Genomic DNA, 18,613 nt, shown 5'->3' on the forward strand with positions numbered 1-18,613 from the left:
TGATGGATGGATGGATGGATGGATGGATGGATGGATGGATGGATGGATGGATGGATGGATGGATGGATGGATGGATGGATGGATTTGCTGATCACCGGCTGCGTGTGTCTCTGCACCTGCTGTCATCTGCGGTGAAGGAAGTCGCATCATCTACAAAAAGCTGAAGCGAGCAGCGCGTTCAATTAGAATAGCCTTGTTCTATATTTTTCCAAATAATTTAGCTCTAAACATAGTTTTGTTCATCTGTATAACAGCCTATCTTTACAGTTGACTTTTATAAGTTATCCGTTTTGTATGTTAATATCCATTTGGTGAAACAGAAAATCTTATGTTCCTTTCTTTTAAATACTTTTTTAAAATATTATGTCAAACTGATTTGATTACAAAAGCAGTAAAAGCTTAATAAAAACTATGTCGGTTTTTGTTTTCGGGTTTGGGCCTATAATTACAGTTAATTTGATCGGATTGGGTCGGGTTTGGAAAAAATGGCTATGGGCTGGGGCTGGGTTGGATTTTTTTTTGGCCTGAATGCAACTCTAACTCTTTCCCGTTTGAAGAGTTCTCAAACCCTTCCAGATTTACTACATTTTGTGTCAAATATTTAAAAATGTATTAGTTTATGTTAAAATAGTGCTATAAGAATGCAAAGGCATACTTTTAGAACATTTGGGGACATTTAGCATGAACTATTACATTTATAAATATATTAAGAGGCTTCAAAGTCTCTTCATTCGAGAAACTTCCAACCTCATCTAAGCTGCATGCAAACCAACAGTGGAAAGTTATTTCTGGTTCTGACCGGTTTAGACCCAAACCAGAGTTTATTGCCCTTTTCAGACTAACAGTAATAACGTTTTTGATCTGTTTAAGTGACAGCAATAATTCATTTAGACATTGCTCACTTTCGTCACGGCTTCATTCATTCATGACCTTGAGAGTGACGATAAAACCCATGTGGTATGACAAATATTTGGCATTCACACGTTACACCGCTTCACACCAGCAGTGTGGTGTGTGGGCTGTGTCTGCATATAATTTTAATTTCAGAGTGCACCCTCTGACCAAATGTCACATGTATCTCATCTTCGGCTTGATTTCTAACCTCAGTGCTCAGCTATGTGCAAAAGTTCCCTTCATGTCTTTACATTTCACATAAAATATAAAGTCAGACTTTCTTGTAACTTTCTTAAAAAGGTCACGATCAATGTTTCTTCTGGCTTTCTGAAGGTCTTTTAAAGATTTTCTTTGAAATTCAGCTGTTTTTTTTTTTTTTTTACTTATTTTAGTCCACCTCCAGTATGTGACTTTAAAACCATTTCATGTAGTTTGTGTTTGAAAGAAATAAAAACGACTTTGTGTAAAAGTTATTTGGTTTTCAGAACCATTTAAGGCACCTTTCACCCTTTGCAAGGACTGCTATTAAGTGAGGACAAAAGCAGCACAGTCCTTTGGTGAATCAGATCCTTTGTGGGCATGAGACATTGCTAAGTGGAAAGACATTGCTGACAGACTGTTGTTATGAATACCCAGAAGTTCCCCATCATCAATGAACTCACCATGACGCAGGCATGAGGATAACTATAATCAAGTAAAGTACAATATGGAAGTATTTATGGAGTCACAGTTTGCTCATACTACATCACACTGTCATAACAATTCAAATGAGTTTGCTAAGAGTGCAGTGGTTGTGTAAAACACACAGTGGGTGGACAAAAGGAGCTGAAACGTCTCTACATGATCAAGTTCACTGAACATTCATTGCTACTGAAGACTGGTTCTGATTAGAGATTGACATCAGCAGCTCAAGTTGTTCTAAACTTGGGAAAAACTTGATATTTAACTTCATCTAATGACTCAGTCTCCACCATTAAGACTGTCTGTGGATCAAAATGCCTCAAACAATCACCATCTCCTCCCCATCATCACAGACATCTACACCTCCAGATGCAGGAAGAGGGCCGCCTGCATCATGAAGGACCTCACCCACTCACCCAGCACACTTACTTTTTGCCCCGCTCCCCTCAGAAAGGAGGTCAAGGAACATTAAGTGTAGAACCACTAGACTGAGGAACAGCTTCTACCCTGAGGCTGTTAGACTCATGAATCTCTAACCAGAATTATCATTATGGGGGAAAAAAATTCCATCATGCTGTTGTGTGTTTATTCATGCTCATTTGCTCACACAGACTCATGTTCGTGCTGCTGTTCGGCGTATTGTTTCTATATTACTAGTGCTTCTCGTATTTTTGTTAATGTTTTACTTAGTTCATATCTTAGATCTTATTACTGTTTTTCTTTTACATTTTATACTTTTGTTGGATGTAACTAGGAACCTGTGTACACAGTTTCACTCCACCACATGTACCACATGTGGTGTGCACGACAAATAAAAAACCTTAAATCCTTGATTACTCTAGACGTGGTTAAAGAGTTATGGTTTATTCTGAACAGCCAAATACTGTTCCTACAAAAATGTGTATCAAGCTAAAAATAAAAAAAAGTACATGGTTTAAAATGATTTTATAGAGTCAGAGAAAGATGAGAAGGGGCAGTTCAACATATTTACGCATATTTAAAACAGCTCTCCTACAGATCTGGGTAGCTTGGAGCCATTTGTAAAATCTCACATAAAAAACTGTGCATGATATGAGTCAAATTTAAACCTTTAACAGATTAATTCTGTAAAGAGATTGTTTTTTATGAGGGTTTTATCTGAAGTGAAATGTATTTTTTATGACTGTGAACAGGTGAGTCGTGCTTTTATCACTCTCAACTGGAATATTGTAACTCTGTATGTTGGTGTTAGTCACATTGGCCTCTCATGACCACAGTTAGTTCAGAACGCTGCAGCTCGTCTTCTAACACAAAGAAAAACTGTGAGCGTACCTCCCCAGTGCTTGCTGCCTTTCATCATGTCCCTGCTTGTTTTAGAATTAATTTAAATGTTTTATTGATGACATATAAGGCCTTGAATGGACAGGCTTCTGTCTGACCTCCTGCATCTAGAGGTGTCAATCTCAGTTACAAAAGCAGGTCAAAATTTAAAATTTGGTCCAAGTCAAGGGCCAGTTTCAGTCGATACGTTAACTTACAGTAAATCATATAGTCAACATCTTTTCTTGGTTGCAGGTTCAAACAAGAGTTTGACTGGTCTTATATGACGTCGGTTGTTTTTCAACATCAAAATGAAAAATTACTAAAAAAACAATGCAATCTTTTTTCTGGCTTCAAAATTAGCAAACTGTCATAAGTCTGTATTAAACGAAACATTTATCAGTTTTTAAAGTAAAATTAGAAGCATCAACAATATTTTGCATTTGAAATATCATCTTGGGGGTTCAGATAAGATATTAATAAGAGCCAGATTTGGCTCACAGGCCTTGAGTTTGACACCTGCGACGGGTTTTTTCAAATCCTAAACTGTAGAACCAGCTGCCCCTTACTATCAGACAGGCTTCACTCGTGGTGGCTTTAGGTCTAATCTTAACATACATTTAAGCTTGAGAGTTGGCATTTTTTAATAAATTTTATTGATTTTTATGTCTTATCAAAATGTATATTGTTGTTTTTTTGTTTTTTTTGAATGCTCTGTTTGGTTACGTATAATCTTTCTACTATTTAATATCATGTGCAGCACTTTGGCTAATGCCACTTGTTTTTAAATTCGCTGTGTTTACAATTTAATTTGATCTATTTCATGTTTACTTGGTTTAGATGCTCTGGAAAACAGTTTGATGCTGCAGTAAATTGTAACGAAACACGTGGGGAAAGTACAAATCCTTCAAAACGTGTTCACACCTCTTGAACTTTTAAACATTTTGTCACTTTACAACCGCAAGGATCAAAGTATTTGTATTTTACTCTGAGATATGTGATGGAGCAACACAAAGTAGTGCATCATTTGGAAGTGGACTGTCATGTCTAGGTTTGCAGTTGGGCCATCCTCTTTTCATTTCAGATGCTGGATTGAAGAGAGCTCCATGAGATGTTCAAAGTTTGCAACATTGTTTTATAACATAACCCTCTTGTAAACTTAACAACTTTATCCTTGACCTGTCTGGTGTGTTACTTGTTCATCATCAACTTGATCAATAAAATTCAGTAGCAAACATCTAGACCTTCAAAAACAGCTAAACTTATTTTGAAATGTCATCATACACTACTGGTTGCAGTAGGTTTTAGTTCAGGAAATCGGAGTAAAAGAGGCTAAATACAATTACGTGCCACATTGTTTGATTTTTTTATTTGTAATAGAAGTTTCTAAATTATGTATCATTTTTCTTTCACTTCACAATAATGTTGTGTTGGTCTATTTCAGGAAATCAGTGAAAAATGTTGAAGTGTGTATTTGTAACGAGACAAAATGTAAAAAAGGTTGATGGGTATCAATTCTTTTTTAAAGGCACTGTGTCCAGAGTTGATATTTATTTAAAGATGTGATCTTTCAGATTGCTCTTAACAGGTATTCACAGGTCAAATTAACACTTCAATGGTCCCCTGCGAGGCTCACTATTCAGGTCTAAGTCAATATGGCCCACCGCCAGTTATTTATTATCCCACCTCTGCTATTTGTAATCCATTCATGTCAGTGCTGCAGGTTTGTGCCTTGCTGCTTTGTAAATGTTTTATACGTTTGACCTTGTAAAAAAAAATTTCACAAAATTATTCAGAGAAAGCGCTGGGATGCTCATTCAGACACGACGCAGATGCATTCAGTTGTTGTCAAACTAATTGAAAGTGGTGCATGTGGGAAAATGAGCTTTGTGTTTGCAGCTTTGAAAATAATTCTGTGGACAGATGATTTGGGATGCTGTTGCACTCAGTCCAAAAAGCTGATTATCAGATAATTCAACTCACTTCTGACCTGAAGTCACCATCAAGATTTCTAACGTGCCTGTAACTGCAACAGCTTTGTCTCATTATTCTAGCTGGACTGTGTGACTACATAAACTAGATTGGCCAGACGATGAAGAATATGTGAATGAAATAAACAGTTTGTTGATAACATTCTGAGCCATGTAGGAGGATGCATATCCACTTACCCATACGAACGGAGGAGAGTAGTGGAGCCTGACTGAGGGAGCGTGGTGCCATCGTCACTAGCAGGAAGAAGAGGAAGCGTATTGACAGCAGCAGTGCTGGCAGAGCCGGCATCTTCTACTGCTCCTCATGGAGAACGGTCTGCTGGCTGCCTGTACCAACACCTGCAGGAACGGAGAACACGGTAGTTGACACAGTATCTCTCTGCTGGCATACTTTTTCTTTAAATTGCCATGATGCATTTTATCTTCCCTTTGCACTGTCACATTTCCATGTACTTGAAACACCTGTGCTTTGACAACACATGCACGCTTTTATACTCCATTATGGAGATGGTTCTTGTCATATCACACAGGCAGCCCAGTCCCATTCATACATTCCGTAGAGTAATAAAACACAGACGATTTCCATGTCTCCTCTGGAAAGTCTGCTATTTAGACATGACAGGATTTAACCTAGAAGAGATTTCCAGAGGGCGTTCAAAGGAAAAAAAGAATTAAATAAAATAAAAAAAACAGCCCACTGGCACACAAGTTCATCTGCACAAACATAAAAGCAGATCAAAACACACAGATAGGCAAATACTAGAGGCGAGCGCTGAATATATACAGTTGTATAGTATTTACCACTCATCAGCATCTACCAACATTGCTTCCCTAACCTAACATTGAGCTCTGGCTTCAAAAAGACACCTAAACGCAAAAAAAAAAGAGTAGAAAAAAAACAAAACAACACAAAGCGAGTTCAGTTGAGCTCCAGTGGTGCTAAGCAACCGTCTCCAGGAGTGACAAATCCTTGCTCTGACTGACAACATGACAAGGTTGTGTTGAAGGATGGAGAGATGAAGAGAAGCATGGAAGAGGGAGTGCGTCACAGACATGGGAGTTGGAGAGAGGGGTTGTGTCGTTAGCGAGGGTTGTGTTGATGGTGCGGGGGTGTTTCAGACTTCTCGCTCGCTGATTTGAGCTTTAGACAGCTCTGACAGTTGAAACGTTGAGTTCAGGACCTTCAATTGACCTGTGCAGCTGTAAACAGCAGTCGGAGGCTGGCTCTGACAAAGGCGGGGGGACCTGAGAGGTGCATGTGTCTACTCTTATGTGCACATCAAAGACAAAGATAATGGACTCTTGGATGTTTTGTTGAACCAGCATCCCTCCACTTTCCATTCTTAATATTTCCCTTTGATATCTTCATTTTATGTTTCCTCCTCAGTCACCTTTCCAACTTTTGCTTAGCTTTGATGTTTAAACCACTTCTTTAAATAAAAAAGCACTTGTTTGACTCCTCCTTTACCATCTTATCTCTCCATACAGTTGCTGACCATCCTTTCTGACCAAACGTCTCTTGTTCAATGGTTGGCCAAACGTGTGCACATGTTTGTAATACTAATGGCACACACCATACTGTGCAGATGGCTGTGTGGCTCTCATTATGGTTTCTGCAGCTCAGAGGGAACAGAGGCAGGGCTAATGTGAGGCCATCTGTATGTGTGACACAACATAGGATAACAGGCACAGAGTGGGAGACGTTTTCCCTTTCACCGTCTTCAATACATCATTTTTGCTTAACGCAGCATGTTACTGCAAAGCTGCCAGCAAATAAATAAAAACAATCTCTGCACCCGCGAGAACAAAGTTTCATGCTGTTGTTTGATTTGTGTGTGCAACGGTTATGCAACAGCTGATTTTTCAGACTGAGCCATAAGATCTCTGCTGGCTATTTCTACATTATTCTGTTTGCTTCCTATTCCCGTGGTCTCTCTGTCTCAGTCTGCTCTTGCCCCAAAAGTGTGTGTGTGTGTGTGTCGCCTCATCTCGTCTACCTGGGTGTTTATATGAGCTTACCGTGTGTGCGTGATGGGTTATTGATCGAGACCAGCTGAAGTGGTGGGCCCTCAGGTGCGGTCAATCAAAACAACGGGGAACCTATCATGGGAGCAGTGCATTTCGCTGGAGCCACCTGATTGGCTATTACCAGGAGGTGGATTGCCGTGATGACGAATAAGATCCTAACTAAGGCTATGGCTTCATCAGCGCTGGGATAGAAAGCGGTGCTATTTCATTGTTATTGAGAGCTATTGACAGCATTAGACAAAGAGGATTAAAGTATCTTTACTCCCAGGAGAGGAGGAAAGAGGAAGGAGGAAGGAGATGGAAAGCTTTGAAAGAAACAGAAAAAGTATTTTAAAAAAGGAGAAGAAGAAGAAGAAGCAGAGAGAATAGGCTTGCACCGATGAGGGAATGAAAGAACAAAATTGAATATAGAAAAAAGAGATTGGAAAGTGTCTGCAGAAAGAGACGCAGAGCCAGAAAGGGATGGAGTGACAGAAACGCAGTGGTGAAAAAGTACATTTACTCAAGGACTGTGCTGAGGTTTAAATTTAAGGCTTTTTCACTTTACTTCAGTGGTTTTAATTTGAAGTCAATTCTTGCAGTTCTTGCACCAGAACTCAAGGGGAAATGCATGTTTTTAATCATCTACATTATTAAATTAAATAAATAAATTTCACTTAGTCTCAAATAGTTTCAATTAAAATATATCGGGGCAGCAAGTGATTTGAAATATTCTCTCCTGTCTGATATGTTAGTTAGGTAAACTTTATGTTACACTGATGAAGTTAAATTTAGTCAATAATACAAATACAAAACAAAACAAAAATCATTAAAGATAATTTCTGCAGTCACAACTCATTGGCGCCTACCAGTAAAAAGTTATTTCCCAAAAGCTGAACCAATAACAAATTACGGCAGTCTGAAGTTGATTCGACTCATCGTACTTTTAAAGCAACACTCTTTCCATCAGGGAGCAGCAGAAATCTGATTATCGTACTTTCTGCCATACATGTCACACCTCTGTATAAGTCGCATTATAATATGTCTAATAAAGTGGGAAAAAACATAAATTAGTTGCTTCACCGTATAAGTCACATCTATTATGCATCACCACTGACCACCCGGAAATGTGGGCTGGTGTTGTGCCAAATGGAAGCGTGCACAGGAGGACTTTAACAAGAATTTTACAAGATTAACACTTAAAAACAAATATTTGTTTGCTCGAAATTATATCAAAGATGTGGCTCAGTTTAACTTTTCATTAATAAATGCATTTTAATGGTCAAATCAGCTGCATTTCAACAGCATGTTTGCGGCTGCGGGAGCATTGAGTTGTGACTCGCTATGCATTTGTTCGAAATTTACTAAGACAGCCAGCTAAAAACAATTATTTGTTTGCTCGACATTATAGTAAAGTTGTGTCTCAGTTGAACTTTTCCTTAATAAATGCACTTTAATGGTCAAATCTGCTGCATTTTGCCTGGGCGGCGTGAAGAAATGCAGCTGATTTGACGTTTGCTACAGGAGTTCCAGAGTGAGACGAAAGTGACTGCTTATGGCAAGCCAAGTGTCTCACTAATAGTCACTTTTACCTATTAATGAGACACTTGGTTTGCCATATACCGCGAGGGCCCTCTAGAGGCTGCAAATGGTAGAGTTCAATTTTTTCCATGTCAGAATTAATGAAATCGTCAGATCTCAGCCAAAAGTTGGATTATAAATATGGGTAAAACACGTATATTAGTCGCTTCGGTGTTTAAGTTGCAGAACTTACAACTTTATGCAAAATGTTGCCACTCAACAGCGAAAAATATGGTATAAGAGTCATTTTTTTCATTTGCATTATGTAGAAGGCTGAGTGTATGCTTAGAAATGAAATTGCAGCTAAATGCACTACAGGTAAGAAGTGGAAAAAGTCAAATGTTTCCGTAATCATCTGGTTTTGTGTCCTGTTTAACAAAAATACTGATTATTAGAGGTTTAGGCCCTTCACCCTAAAGAAATCTGCAGCTGGGACACCTTCAAATTAAAGTCAGAGCCCTTGGCTTCACAGGTTTGAGTTGTTCCAGGACAAGGACCAAAACAATAAAGTTTTTCTGCTGTGACTGAGTAGACCGTACAGAAATAAAAGATTCAGATGGCAGCGACTCCACCACTGTTAACATCATTACAGTGATTATCAGAATTATAAGGGCTCCCCATGTTCCTGTCTTTATTAGCAACCTCATGTTGTTTAGACACAAGGGGCCTTTTCCTAATCAATCAGAAGTAGACGGATCACAGTGGGAGATCCAAGCTCACATTAAGAAAGGTTCTGCATTTGACTGAAAGCAAAGTGTGGAGTTTATAGGTGCAAACTGATAACATTTTTCAAAATAATTTGCCTTCAAAATATATTTTACCTCAATAAACCGATGAGGGAAATTCAGGGAATATTTTCTTTGATACTTTGTAGTTCTGACCATGAGATTTTGTGCAATCCAGGGCACTTTTTCCTTCACTGCAGGTGAGTGGGGAAAAAAATAGAAGCAGCTGAAAAGTGTCAAAATGAGGCGGGGGAATTCAGAGAGCCAGATAAAGTCAGAGAGAAATAGAGCGCAAACGGTGAGATACCATTGCCGTGTTCAATTTGTGAGGGCTGTGTTTCTGGCTGCTGAACGAGCTCCGCTGTTGCAGTAGTACATGACTGAGTCCCTGTAGCTGTCGAGTGTCGGTCTGCGGGGAGGCTAGAGGAGCGGCGAGAGGGCCGAGCTGAGCCAGACAAGTCTGAGCTGTGCAGAAAATACTGTTTCTGCTGCAAGTCGCCCTGCACGCTGCCATCACTGAGATACAACAAAAGAGTTAAAACACATAATGACCATGACTTGTGCTGAAAAACGACTGAAAGAAAAGGCAGAGGGGCGAGAGGGGACTGGTGTGCAATCAGCTGTTTGGTATATGCATTCATATTTACTGTTTTGCTTGTGTGTTTGTGTGCGTGCATGTGTGCGTGCATGTGTGCGTGTGAAAGAGAGAGAGAGAGAGACTTGGCAGCTTGCTTAATGTCTGCTGAGTCTATTATGGAAAAGAAAACCGTAGAATCAGAGATCTTAATTACCTAGAGGGAGCATGCAGGATGAGGGGTGGGTGCTGGATTATAGGCAGGCATGCAAATGGAGGGTCGATTTGATGGGGAAGAGGGGGTGGGTCAGCAATTGAAGAGGGAAGGCTGTACCCCTGGGCAGATGAACAGAGGATAAACTAAAGCAAAGGAAGTTGAATGAGCAGGAAAACAGGGGAAACACTGATGGAAACATGGGGGAGGAAGGAGAAGATCATTGGTTTTTCCTACTCCTGCCTATTTTGTGACAAAAACGTCTGACAGTTATCATAATAGAAGGATGAATCATTCCTATAATTGAATTTGCAAGTGGAACGGCTGCAGCGGCTGCAGGTTTAATGAGACTTCGCTGTCAGCCGTGAGGGGACACGAGCGTTATTTTGTTCGTGCTCACAGTTAACGGTCACCGTGAGCAGATCGGGCCTGTTGCTGAATGAGCACGACTGACCCATTTCAGAGCATTTGCTAACCCCAAGACAATATGGATGAGCTCGGAGGTTGGCTTGGCGTGTGTAAGTATGTCTGGGTTCATGTGTTGTTAGTGTGAGTGGACCCTTGGCTCACCCCATTTAGCTTTTTGGAGGATTAAACCTTTTAGTACTTTGTGCCTGTTTTTAATATCAAAGGAGCCGCGCATTTTCTTGGTCACTTTGACTCAGCATTTTCATTTTGCTCCCATTTGCATCCCTGCCTCTCCTCTGATCTTCTCCCTAATCTCTCCATCCACACTCTCCTGTTGCCTCCATCCTCCTATTTTTCACTTCTCCCTTTTATTTTCTCACGTTTTAATCTTTGCGAGTTTGCCACCTTCCTTCTCCTTATTATTTTTTTTAGCCATGCACAGTGTTTGAAGCATTTTGGAATTCTAATGTGAGTCTTGTCAAACTTCAAGGTGATGTCTAATTCTTTGATTTAAAAAAGAATGACTTATTCATGTGATAGGCTAAGCTTAAATTTACCTTCTTTTGAATGTCTACTGAATAATTTTGAGAAAAAAGTTATTTATTAGTTTGACCACAATGAAAGGGGTTCAAGTCTACAAAGAAACTCCCCATAAATAATGCATATGATCTCTTACAATAATTCTTGGTAAAATTATTAGTTTCTATTTAGATTTTTACTTAAATGCTACAACATCAAGTATTATGTAGTCCAAGTTATTTAAGCCACTTCTCAAATCCAACCTTTTTTTTAAGAGCCTAAAGGTATTGCACAGGCAACATTTTTCCCTTCAAGCGCAGGAGTTTCTATAACATTACTTTCTATATTTTAAGATAAAATCACTGAAACTATCAGAGTAAGGTTGAGGAGGTCCTTGTTAAGAAAGTAATTTTGCTCTGACAAGAAAGAAGGGCACTCAGAAATTTCATCTTCTATCAAAGGAAGATTTTATGAACAGAAAGTGATTTAGATCCTCCAGGAAATGTTCTGTAGAGAAAGAACCCTTTAATAATTGTCAATATTTCACCAACTCAACTTTTAATTTGGGGAGACTTCTCAAACTTGATACATTTTTTTTAAACAAGCAGATTTTACTTTTGTCTTGGAAATGACTGAAGGTAAAAGAGTCTATGAAGATTAATTTTACTCACTTGAGCTCTTGAGTGATGATTTAACGAGGAAAAAACACAAAGTTTGGATATTGGACACACAGTATAGTGTGTCCAATATAATGGTACTTCTTCCAGTTATTTAACGGTTAACAATGGTGTGCCTCAAGGCACAGTCTTAGGTCCCACTCGCCTCACAATCTACATAAATAATGTAGGTCAGACCATCCCTGATGCATGCTTACATTTCAATTTCTTTTTCAGAAATAGATCCTGTCTAACTCTGAATGCTAGGAAACACCTTGTGCAACTTTCCTTCCCTCCATTGACTATGGTGACATTATTTACATGAACGCTCTTACAAGCACCTTGCCGATGTTGGACGCTGCCTATCATGGTGCACTAAGATTTATAACTGGTTGTAATTACCGTTCCCACCATTGCACCCCGTATTCACTAGTTAACTGGACATCATTAACTTCATGTAGACTCTCTCATTGGTAAATTTTCATCTTTAAATCACTTCTTGGTCTGTTGCCTTCTTACATCTCCTCCTACATGCCAGTGCGTGAGAGTTGCTCAACATAAAGCAACACTGAGGACCAGGACAGGGTGTCAAGTCACTTATTTGACAAAAATAGCAAAATTAAGCTTTTGCGTAAATTGCATTTAAGCCATTTTAAAAAGCATTTAAAGAGCTTTGTTTCTAAACCCTTTCTAAAAGCCATAAAATTATTTGGATTTTAAAAACTTTATTGTGAACAAACTAAACAAAAAGAAAACTTTTGTCATTTGAATTATTATTATCATTATTTTATTACAAAAGCTGCAGTTTTTACAGAAAGAAAAGCTTTGCAGAGAGTGGTAAAGGCTGCACACAAGACTTTTGGAGTCAGACTCTCCACCATCACAGACATCTACACCTCTAGAAGTAGGAAGAGGGCCACCTGCATCATGAAGGACCCCACTCACCCAGCACACATACTTTTTTGCCCCGCTCCCCTCAGGCAGGAGGTTAAGGAGCATTAAGTGTAGAACCACTAGACTGAGGAATTGCATCTACCCTGAAGCTGTTAGACTCATGAATCCCTAATCAGGATTATTACTGTGAAAAAAATCACTGTAATGCCACTTTCATTGTGGATATGTGCTGCTGACTATCCATACTGCTGATTTATTTCATGCTGCTGATTTATTTCATGCTGCTGTGTTCATTCATACTCTTCTGCTCACATAGACTCATGTTCGTGCTGTTATTCAGCATATTGTTTTTGTACTGTTATTGCTTAACATATTTCTTGGTTCATATCTTAGATCTTATTACTGTTTTTCTTTACAATTTATGCTTTTGTTGGATGTAACTGGGACCCTGTGTACACAATTTTTTTCCATTCCATCACATGTACCACGTGAGATGCGAATGACAATAAAGAACCTTGACTTGACTTGATTTTACTGGTATTGACAACAAGGTACGTGTGAGATGTTAAAAATAAAGTACTGACAGTGTGAACAGTTATTATAAGACAAGAGAATAAATCTGCTCTGGTAGTTTCAGTGAACATTGAAAACTTTAGTTCCACAAATGAACGGTGATCAGATTTGTCCTCGTTTGTTCTGTTCTGGTTTTCTTTTCGACTCCATAAATTCATATTTTGATTAGAAATCATTTGACCAAAAAAAGAGAGAAACTCCAAACCATAACGAAGAGAAACAACTGTACGGAAAAGTCTGATATATAGTGACATAAAGCCTTGTTTTTGGAAATAATTAACTTTTTGATTAACATTACTAAGCCAACATGCCTTGCACCTACCCCCCTAAAAATACCACTAATAATATTTGCTTTTTCGAGCAACTCAAATAACACTTGAGTTGAGTGTTTCGTGTTGTTCTGCTTGCCAACAGGCTGCTGAGCAGACATCAGCTTCTGTAAACTAACTAATGAATCAGGAATGAATGAAACAACTGAACAAAACATCTGCAGCTTTGTGTGTTTGCTCTTGATGTCTTCACCTCTGACACGTTGAAACTTTCCTCCTCACCCTCTCCCCCACCTCCCCTCTCCCTCAGCCTCGATCTGTTGACTCTTCTTAAGGAACACTACATGTCTCTTTATTGACCTCTCCTTTTTCCACTCCGTATCTTACCTCTCAGCGCTTTTTATTTCCAATCTTGACAGTGTGCTCCCCTCCCTCCCCCGTCCTCCCCCTGAGTCCATTGAACATGGATAAATTCTGCCCAGTGTTCTCCTTGACAAAGAGGCCCTCAGTCGGTGACACCGCCCGCTCGGGGAACCACCGTGCTCCTGTGCCACTGTCACATCTGAGCATGTCACGCACAAACGTGCACAGACACACAAACTCCCAAAGAAGGGTCAAAGAACATTGTGTGTGTGCGTGCGTGCACGTACACACGCAAGCATGCCTTTTATGTTTACTCTGAGTCCACATCCTGGTGCACGGCTGCGTGTGATTTGTTTGAACGTGCCAACAGCGAGTTTGCATTTCAGCCTTGCTGCATGCATATGTACCACCCGCTGTTCAGAGCAGTGTGGGTCGGTGGATGTGTGTGTGTGTGTGTTTTCTTTTCCCCAGGAGCTGTTTAAAATAAGATGTGTTGCTCTGCGTCCGTGGCTGTCGATGCAGCTCCCACTTGTTGCAGCTGAGGATTACGTCAGCACAGCAGCCTGATCACAATTAGGAGGCTCTCCTTGAACTCACTCATCCTCTGGCTCGTTTGGAAATCTAAAATTTACATTCTGGGGGAAAAGAAAAACAAAACGGACAGCCTTGAAAATACAGAAGTGATGTTTTTAGGAGTGACACGGAGCTGAAAAAGATAACAATGTCTGAGTAAGAATGGAGAGTTGTCGGTTTAAATCAGCTTTGGTGGACATTAGAGTGGAAACCCCAAGAAACGTTTCTGTTTTTACTTTTGAACTAATAGATGTTAGCGATCTGGATCTATATGTGAGTGAAGGGTTAGTTACATGCTTTGTCTCCTGTTGATCACATTTTTTGGGACTCAAACTATGCAAACAAATTTTGCACTATTTTAACTTTTTTAGATGTGAAACCGTTCAGCTCGATCAGGACTGGTTACGATTTTTGTATTTGTGCCTTCTACATTATTTAAAATAAAAATCCCCATCACACACTGAGCTCTTTTCAATATTTTCAGAACTCTCTTTAAAATCTGCTTCAGCATATTAGCTATATTTTTGGTTTCTGAAGCTACATTTAGCTTTTAGCTACTATTTTACAACTTTTAGCGTTTAATCCAACAATTTTCAGTCAGGCCATCTGGACAGTTTCTTTTTTTTTTTGTGCTGAAACGTTTCACATTCCATCCAGAAGGCTTCATCAATCAAGGAATCACACAACACAAAACTGATTCTTCCCCCAACAGCTTACTCCAAAGTACTTTGTAGAACAAACCAGTTTTGTTGGTGCTAAGATGGACTTTTTGGCACGCCCTGCAGGCGAAACGTTTCAGCACAAAAAAAAAAGAAAACTGTGTTGATGACCTGACTGAAAATTGTTGGATTGCATACCTGGAATATTGAGCATGGACTTTGTTGGTTTTAGCATTTAACTACAATTTTGTGGCTTTTAGCTTTAAGCAAAATTTGACTACATTTAGCTAACATTTTGTTACTTTTAGCTTTTAGCTACAGATTAGCTACTTTTAGCTTTTTACAAATTTTAGATGAGGAGGACTCATCGGGAACTGCCCAAGGTACGAACGTCACTGTGACAGCTTCAGAGGTCTGTGAGGGCAACAGCTGATGAGAAGGTGCACCGTCCATCAGCACCTTCTGCCAGCTTGGACTTCAAGCCAAGAACGTGAGTTTTTCAATGAGAAGTGGACCTTGGGACGACCACCAGGATCAGGTCCAAAGACAAACCACTTTCCGGTTCGGAGCCGAAGACGAACTCTCTGGTTCGGGAGTCCAAAACAATCTGCCTTTTTCACACAAAGGATCTTTGTGCAAAACAACAGCTCTGAGAAGATGTTTTGACTACTCTGGGGAACATTGTGACTCCACTCTGAAGAAAACTGCTCCAGCTCAAAGAGCTGTCAGAACAGGTGTCTCTGAAAGAATAATCACTTTCTGAAAAAACAGGAGAACTAAATATGTTATTCACATTATAATATTTCATATTGTTTCATCATAATGAGTGGAAACAATAATTAAAACCAGAGCCCTATAAAGAGATATAGAGAGATATAGCCCTATAAAGAGAGATCTCTTTATAGAGCTCTGATTAAAACCATTCATGTTCACACTTGTAACTCAAATGAAACAAACTCGATTAATGATTTGTTTTTCTTTCTTAGAAACAGGAAAAATAAGATAAACATGAGTCAGACTGTAGCTGACTCTGTGTCCAAAGACAGAGAACGTGTGAAAAACATCAGACATTATTGAGGTCACATGTAACTTTAAAGAACCCAATTCATCGTGAGTCTGGAAGATGACCCAAGGGTCAGGGGTCATATAGTGCAGCTTCATGCTACAATACTGTTTTCTACTTTTAGTTCTGCTTGTTTAAGCTTTAACAACTTAGTTTCAGGTTGTTGTTTTTTTTATCAGCTCATTCATTCATCAGTCAGTGTTGAGGCTGCATTCCCACAGAAAATACAGTTTCTCTAATTTGTTGTGAAGTTGATTTTATTAGTCAAAAAGATTCTGTTTGTTCTGTGCCACAAACATATACTCAGCTTCCAGTGGTGGACAGTAACAAAGCACATTTACTTGAGTATTGTACTTAAGTACATTTTTTTTCTGAGTATATTTATTTGACTATTTGTGTTTTGGGGAACTTATGGCTTTCACTCCACTACATTTCGAAGATAAATATTGTACTTTTGACTCCTCTACATTTCTACTTTCTACTTGTAACTTGTTCTTTTTGGCTCAGCTTTGTAATCTGCTGTTGCTGCTTTTCTTTCCTTAAATGCAGTTGGTCAGTTGTTGATTCAGGTATCATGCTAGATTCATCTGTGCAGAACATTCATTGCTTGTAAGCTTCTGTGTTAAGTATGGCAGTACTTTCAGTTATCAGTATTACTGTTTCTTGTCCTGTGTTAAGTTGTTGCTGTCAATATATGCACTTTTACACAGAAACAGTGTGGTGTATGAAAGGCATGTGGTGTTAGAGTGGTTCTGCATGTCAATACATCATCAGGTGGTTACAGAGAGTTACAAGGTTCTGTAAAATCACTCAAAACAATACAACAATATACTGATATTAGAAAATATAAATTCTACTTTTAAATCCTTGAGCATTTTTCAAATGCATGTACTTTGGAATACTTAAGTATTTTTAAAAGTAAGTACTTTAACTTGAGTAAACTTTTGATTGAGCAACTTTTACTTGTAGTTGAATAAAATTTGACCATGAGTATCAATACTTTTACTCGAGTACTAGAATTGAGTACATTGTCCACTACATCAACCAGATTTGAAATGAAGCTTCCAGTTTTGTGCTCACTTCATTGTGACTATACAAAGAAAAGAAATCTGAATAACTACACCTGGATAGGCTTTAAGTTACGGTAGTTACTGGAAGGATTACATGCAAAAGTGGCCTAAGATAACCTACAAAGATTTTAAGAACTTTGCAATTTCATTATTTATGCTTCATTATGAGAAGGTGTGATAAATCTTGGGGATCTGGGTGTGAAAAATTCTTGGCTGTCTGTATTCAGTCTGTGAGCATGCACGTCTGCACAGAGAAGATCTGAGCAGTGATCAGAAGTCACAATTCACAGAAACAAAACATGCTCGGTCTTCACAACAGAGCATTTCCAGGATAAACTGAAACTTTATGTCTGGATAATCACGTTTTGGTTTAGTTTTTTTTTTTTCTTAGGCTGTGAAACTGCAGACAAATAGAAACGCATTAGTAAACCCACAAAGACAAGATCATTAAAATTCTCCACCATAAAGACTAGAGTCAAAAAGGATTTTTGAAAGCTGACGTTTATAGGTATACTCCACAACAAGACACTCATCCTTGGACTTGATGAGAAGAAATGTAACTGTGAGTTTGAAACCTGTGGTTTAATGTAATGTGCAGATCTGAACTCTTCTGTTTTAGGCAGCAATTATTTTAAATAAGACAAAGACCCCAAGTGAGAGAATGCTGGATAACAAAATATGAATAAAAGATAATGAACCAGGATCTGTAGGTCTCTGCTTCAGAAGCCTCCTTTTGACAACAAACTCGATGCAGAAACTGTTCAGAATGTGGTCGTTTGCGTGGATTGTTTAATGTTAAAACTTTTAGCCAAAGCTTCAACATTTCTGCATCCCTTGGATTTATATTAAAAAATGCTCAACAGCATTGTGTCATAATCAGATGATGATGCTCATTAAACTCCACATTTAGTTTGTTTCTCTCCCTTTGGTTACTGTTGAACTTATTGCACATTGTCCTCCAGGATAACAGTTTAGAAAACTACATTTGTGTATACAGTAGTCCCTCGCTACTTCACAGTTCGTTTTTCGTGGACTCGCTCTATCATGGTTTTGTTTAAGTACTGTTCAGTACTATACGTGTACATAATATTATTTTTTTTAAGTGCCGCCATTTTGTAGTTTTCTTTCATGAAGCCTTCACTGTTTTGCCAGTCTAACAAACAATGTTACCCAGAAGCCATCAGTTTACTTCCCAGAAGTCAGCGCTGCTCTTCCAACCACTGCTTGCTGCATATGGAGGGAAAGTTTTGCAACGCAAAGTCAGAAGTTCTGTAAGGATAAGCTCACAGAACTGGCAGGAAAGTCACAAATAATTCTGAAGCTGAACTCATCCTTCAAGTTGTATCTTCACTGATGAGTAGCTGGGCTGCAATTGATCTGGACTCAGAGTGACCCGGATCCTGGGAGCTGCAGGGAACAGACGGCTGCAGGCTTCAGCCTAGTTCTGGTCTCACAATGCTAGTCCAGACCGGGCCAGAGGTGGTGGATTAAATCCTGGGCAGCCTTTCTACTGGAGCAGCAGCGGTGGGCTTGTCATGCAGCACCGGGACTTTTTTCATCTATTGGGTCGAACCGGAATCGAGCTGCTCTGCTGTACTGC

At 39.1% G+C, this 18,613-nt stretch overlaps 1 protein-coding gene across 1 annotated transcript in view; it reads right to left on the reverse strand.

Annotated features, from left to right (window-relative positions):
• Positions 1-18,613, reverse strand: part of grik5 (glutamate receptor, ionotropic, kainate 5) — a 112,220-nt gene that overhangs the window by 38,532 nt on the left and 55,075 nt on the right. The window contains exon 2 of the mRNA XM_037676177.1: positions 5,043-5,204. Coding sequence (XP_037532105.1) covers positions 5,043-5,154 — 112 coding nt within the window. The 5' untranslated portion in view covers positions 5,155-5,204. The remainder of the gene's footprint in view (positions 1-5,042; positions 5,205-18,613) is intronic.

The sequence above is a fragment of the Nematolebias whitei genome, chromosome 5 (assembly GCF_014905685.2).
Source record: "Nematolebias whitei isolate Nwh7 chromosome 5, NemWhi1, whole genome shotgun sequence".
NCBI classification, from domain to species: Eukaryota; Metazoa; Chordata; class Actinopteri; order Cyprinodontiformes; family Rivulidae; genus Nematolebias; species Nematolebias whitei.